The sequence below is a fragment of the Nansenia antarctica genome (genome assembly GCF_963989245.1).
Source record: "Nansenia antarctica genome assembly, chromosome: 5".
Classification (NCBI taxonomy): Eukaryota; Metazoa; Chordata; class Actinopteri; order Argentiniformes; family Microstomatidae; genus Nansenia; species Nansenia antarctica.
In genome coordinates this window covers 591,949-597,717 of record NC_137690.1, presented here as the reverse complement: position 1 = coordinate 597,717, position 5,769 = coordinate 591,949, and the positions used below count along the sequence as shown (strand labels likewise).

The following is a 5,769-nucleotide window of genomic DNA, read 5'->3' as shown; positions in this document are numbered from 1 at the left end:
CTATTGGCTGTCCTCCTGTGACTCCTCCTCCCCTTCCTGCTGTCCGCTGTGTTTGGAGGAGGAGGAGGAGTCTCCCGCCCCCGGGCCCGGCCCGGCCCCCGGGCTGAGTGAGGGGCCCTCCGCTGCCCTCTCCAGGAGGGGCTCAGTCCCGTCAGCGAGGGGGGGCTGGGGTGCTCCTCTCTGGGCCTCGGCCGGCCCCGCGCCCCCCTCCTCCGCCCTGGACGTCCCTACGAACTGCAGGTGAGGCGGCTGCTGGTCCTGGCTCAGGTAGGAGGGCGTCAGGTGTCTGAAGTCCAGCTCGAAGCCCGAGGGGGCGGTGACCTGGGTCTGAGACGCCCCGGCCCCGGCCCCCGTCCTGCCCTGGCCCCCGCCCCCTGCCCTGGCCCCCCCGGCCCTGGGGGAGGGCTCCTTGCTGTCGGGGAGGAGGGACTGGATCTTGGGCAGCCAGCGCTTCCTGACGCGGCGCGCGTTGGTGCACATGTCGGCCGCGATCACGTTCATCTCACTCTCCTTGAAGTTAGGAGCAAAGTTCTGACAGTAGACTGGAGGACGAGGAGGAGGAGAGGGAGGAGGAGGAGGAGGAGGAGAGGAGGAGGAGAGGGAGGAGGAGGAGGAGGAGGGGAGGAGGAGGAGGGGAGGAGGAGGAGAGGAGGAGGAGGAGAGGGAGGAGGAGGGAGGGGAAGAGAAGAGGAAACCCAATAAAGACATGCATTATATATTCATATGACATCATTGACATTCCTGATATAAAGCTGGGACTCTTCCTGCTCTCCCTGTTCATAACACACACACACACACACACACACAAACAAACACACACACACACACTCTCAGTTCCTGCTCTCCCTGTTCATATCAGTAACAGAACAGTTAACCGCAGGTCAGAACGCTGCATACACTCTTCACATCTAATCTCTGTACCCTGCCACACACACACACACACACACACACACACACACACACACACACACACACACACACACACACAACACTAAACCACTCAAGCTAGCACCAGCTCCTTAGCTAATAAGTCTCTCTTAATCAACGACTTGATTAGCTCCTATGAACTTTTATTTATAACTGAAACTTGGTTAGACAAAGATAACAAGACACCAATTCTTAGAGTCAGCACCCCCCAATTTTAGAACCTTAGATGCTGTCAGATCCCATAAGAAAGGAGGTGGAATCGCTTCCTTTTTCAGAGACAGTTTTAACTGCAAACAGACATCCTTCAGAGAATGTTATGCATTTGAATATCTTTCAGTTGTTTTTAAATTCTCCTCTCGAATTCTCTCTCTTTTATACAGACCACCCCAATACTCTACTAGCTTCTTTAATGAACTTACAGAGCTTCTCTCCATCATTACTACTGAATTTAATGGTCTGATCATTGCTGGTGATTTCAATATTCATGTAGATAACTCAGAGGACAACAAAGCCAAAGAACTCTCTGTTCTGTTCGATGTTTTTGAACTTCAACAACATGTGAACCTCCCTACTCATAATCGAGGTCACACTCTGGACCTTATCATCACCAAAGGCCTAGATATTTCAAATGTTGTTGTAACTGAACCATTTGACCATTTCTGCATATTCTTTGACATAGCTATTTTCTCTGTTATTCACATATATCTAAAACTATTTCCAAACGACATCAATGAAAACACCAATGCACTGTTCATAGAGGCCTTTTCCCTAGCCCTCCCCAAAACTTCTATTTCAACCTCAGTAAATGACCTTCTACACGTTTTCAACTTAAAAATCACAAAAACCATTGATGATATTGCACCCATTAGATCCAAATGCATCTCTGGTAAGCAAAAAGCTTCCTGGAGAACTGCCCCATCTGTAAAGACCCAAAAAAGAGAATGTCGTAAAGCAGAGCGCAGATGGAGAAAAACAAACCTTCAAGTCCACTAGGATATCTATAAAGAGAATCTTCAAAACTTGGAAATAAGAAGCTCCAGACAATTATTTTTTCTCTAAGTTCATAAACAATAACATCAATAATGCTCTTCAAAACTGTTCCCCCAACACCCATTGCTGAGGAATTTCACTCAACTAGCAGACAGGCAGACAGACAGACAGACAGACAGGCAGACAGACAGGCAGACAGACAGACAGACAGGCAGGCAGACAGGCAGACAGACAGACAGGCAGACAGACAGACAGGCAGACAGACAGGCAGACAGGCAGGCAGACAGGCAGACAGACAGACAGGCAGACAGACAGACAGGCAGACAGACAGGCAGACAGGCAGACAGACATACAGACAGACAGGCAGACAGACAGACAGACAGGCAGACAGGCAGGCAGACAGGCAGACGGAAGGACAGACAGACAGACAGGCAGGCAGGCAGACAGGCAGGCAGACAGGCAGGCAGACAGACAGACAGGCAGACAGACAGGCAGACAGGCAGGCAGACAGGCAGACAGACAGGCAGGCAGACAGACAGACAGGCAGGCAGACAGACAGGCAGACAGGCAGACAGACAGACAGGCAGACAGACAGACAGACAGGCAGGCAGACAGGCAGACAGGCAGACAGACAGACAGGCAGACAGACAGACAGACAGACAGACAGACAGACAGGCAGGCAGACAGGCAGACAGACAGGCAGGCAGACAGACAGGCAGACAGGCAGGCAGACAGGCAGACAGACAGGCAGGCAGACAGACAGACAGGCAGGCAGACAGACAGGCAGACAGACAGACAGACAGGCAGGCAGGCAGACAGACAGACAGACAGGCAGGCAGACAGACAGACAGACAGGCGGGCAGACAGACAGACAGACAGGCAGACAGGCAGACAGACCAGACAGACAGACAGGCAGACAGACAGACAGACAGACAGACAGACAGACAGACAGGCAGACAGACAGACAGACAGACAGGCAGGCAGACAGACAAACAGACAGACAGACAGGCAGACAGGCAGGCAGACAGACAGGCAGACAGGCAGGCAGACAGACAGACAGACAGGCAGACAGGCAGACAGACAGGCAGGCAGACAGACAGGCAGACAGACAGACAGCAGACTGACGTTTGACGGTGTTGAGGACACGGTTGTCTAGGGGTTTGCGGCTGGGGTCGTTGGTGGAGGAGCGGATCCCCGTCCCACAGCTATTGGCCAGCGTGTTTCTATGGAAACAACAACAACAACAACAACAATAATCAGTCTCCATGGTGCTTTCTTTAATACTCTCTATCTGACACACACACGCACACACACACATCACACACACACACACACACACACACACAGTAGCTTATGGTTAAAAACCTGCTACATAAATCAACAGGAAAGTCTAGCTGCACTATACACAATATTTATGTTGATCAAAATGTATGTGACAACTGTGTTGTGGTGTGTGTGTGTGTGTGTGTGTGTGTGTGTGTGTGTGAGTGTGGCGTGTGTGTGAGTGTGGCGTGTGTGTGTGTGTGTGCGTGAGTGTGTGTGTGTGTGTGTTACCTGTCAAAGAAGGTTGCTAGTAGGCGCCGCAGCAGAACCTTGTGTTTGACGCCGGCACACAGGTGACAGTTCATCAGCTGACCCCGGGTCATATATACCCCTGACCCTGCAACACACACACAGGTGACAGTTCATCAGCTGACCCCGGGTCATATATACCCCTGACCCTGCAACACACACACACCTCATATACACACCTCAACACAGCAGCTCATATACACACCTCATATACACAGCTCATATACACACCTCATATACTATAGAATAGAGTCGAGTAGAACACTATAGACTGTATAGACTATAACTAACTATTGTATACACAGGGATACTAGGTGTGTATGTGTGTGTCTGTCATGAGTGTGTGTGTGTGTGTGTGTGTGTGTGTCTACTCTCCCTCACATCTACATCCCAGACCTCCCCATCATCTCTGTCTCCATGACAACAACTCTATATTATGTGATACAGTATGAAACTCACACACACACACACACACACACCCACACACACACCCACACCCACACCCACACCCACACCCACACCCACACACACACACACACACACACACACACACACATGACAGACACACACACCGCCCCCCCCCCCCTCATCTCCCACCAGCTCCACCTTCTCCCCCGCGTCTCCCTCTGTGTAGAGGGTGGGGGTGGCCCCTCCTCCCTCCCCCCCTCCTCCCCCCCTCCCCACTCCCTCCCCCCCCCCTCCCCCCTCCCCACTCCCCCCTCCCCCCCCCCCCTCACCTCCCACCAGCTCCACCTTCTCCCCCGGGTCTCCCTCCGTGTAGAGGGTGGGGTGGCAGCGGTAGCCTATCTGGCTGATCAGGCTGGCCGGCAGGGCCATGGTGTCTCGCCCAATCAGCACGCAGGGCCGCCTCTCTGTGGCCAATGGGATGGACAGCAGCTCCATCTTCTCCTGCACTGGGGGTGAGGGAGGGGTGGGGGTGGGGGTGGAGGGTGAGGGAGGGTTGGGTGAGGGAGGGGTGGGGGTGAGGGAGGGGTGGGGGGTGGAGGGTGAGGGGAGGGGTGGGTGAGGGAGGGGGTGGGGGTGAGGGAGGGGTGAGGGTGGGGGTGAGGGAGGGGTGGGGGTGAGGGAGGGGTGGGGGTGGGGGTGGGGGTGGGGGTGAGGGAGGGGTGGGGGTGAGGGTGGGGGTGGAGGGTGAGGGAGGGGTGGGGGTGGAGGGTGAGGGAGGGGTGGGGGTGGAGGGTGAGGGAGGGGTGGGGGAGGGTGAGAGTGGGGGTGGAGGGTGAGGGTGGGGGTGAGGGAGGGGTGGGGGTGGGAGGGGTGGGGGTGAGGGAGGGGTGGGGGTGAGGGAGGGGTGGGGGGTGAGGGAGGGGTGGGGGTGAGGGAGGGGGTGGAGGGTGAGGGAGGGGTGGGTGAGTGTGGGGGAGGGTAGGGGAGGGTGAGGGAGGGGGTGGGGGTGAGGGTGGGAACAACATGCTGCTGTTATTAAAGTATCCTGGACATTAAAACATTAGGCTAGCTGTGTGACAGGGGTAACCTAGACAACAGCTGTGTGACAGGGGTAACCTAGACAACGAGGTAACCAAGGGTAACAGAGAGGGTAGCAGGGGTAACCAGGGGTAACAGAGAGGGTAGCAGGGGTAACCAGGGGTAACAGAGAGGGTAGTTACTGTAGGAGTTGGAGGCGTGGCCAAACAGCGGGGCGTAGCCCCCGGCGCTGCTGCTGCTGCTGCCGTAGAAGTCCTCCTCAAACTCCTCCTCGTTGGCCTGGGAGGGGGGGGGGCTGTCTGTGGCAGGCAGGCTGGACCCCCCTGGGCTGCAGCGCCCCCCGCTGGCCTGGAGGTAGGACTGCAGCCCCGCCACCACGCTGCCGGACCCCGTCCCCAGGAAACACACCGCGCTGCTCCTGGTCACCTGGTGGTCGCCCCCTCCCCCTCCCCCTCCCCCTCCTCCTCCTCCCTGCTCCACCGGCGAATCGCATCGCTCTTGCTTGATCCGACAGGAAGCCAGCAGCAGGCTGCTGCTGCTGTTGTTGTTGCCGTGGGACGCCAGGCGAGGGCTCTGGTTGGGTTCGAACCCCCCACCCCCCCCTCCCAGGTGGTCCTGGTCCTCGGCCGAGGCGAGAGCGGGGGTCTGGGAGTCGCAGTTGGGCGGGGTGGGGGGGCTGCTGCCGGCCTTCATCATCATCATCAGGTCCATGCCGCGCTCCACGATGTTCTGGTGCAGGTAGCCGGCCGTGTACATCAGGACCAGCTGCTCGCTGGCCGCCATGCTCAGCCGGCCCGTGTAGCAGAAGGACAGGATCTGCTGGAAGCAGGAGGG

At 56.3% G+C, this 5,769-nt stretch overlaps 1 protein-coding gene across 1 annotated transcript in view; it reads right to left on the bottom strand.

Moving 5' to 3' along the window:
• The window catches only part of LOC308159121 (nucleus accumbens-associated protein 2-like), a gene marked incomplete at both ends in the record, with an annotated part of 5,994 nt that continues 225 nt past the window's right edge, over positions 1–5,769 (bottom strand). Inside the window, 5 exons of the mRNA XM_080532874.1 lie at positions 1–542; positions 3,043–3,140; positions 3,472–3,577; positions 4,227–4,403; positions 5,118–5,769. The exon at positions 5,118–5,769 is cut by the window's right edge and continues 225 nt beyond it. Coding sequence (XP_080389000.1) covers positions 1–542; positions 3,043–3,140; positions 3,472–3,577; positions 4,227–4,403; positions 5,118–5,769 — 1,575 coding nt within the window. The remainder of the gene's footprint in view (positions 543–3,042; positions 3,141–3,471; positions 3,578–4,226; positions 4,404–5,117) is intronic.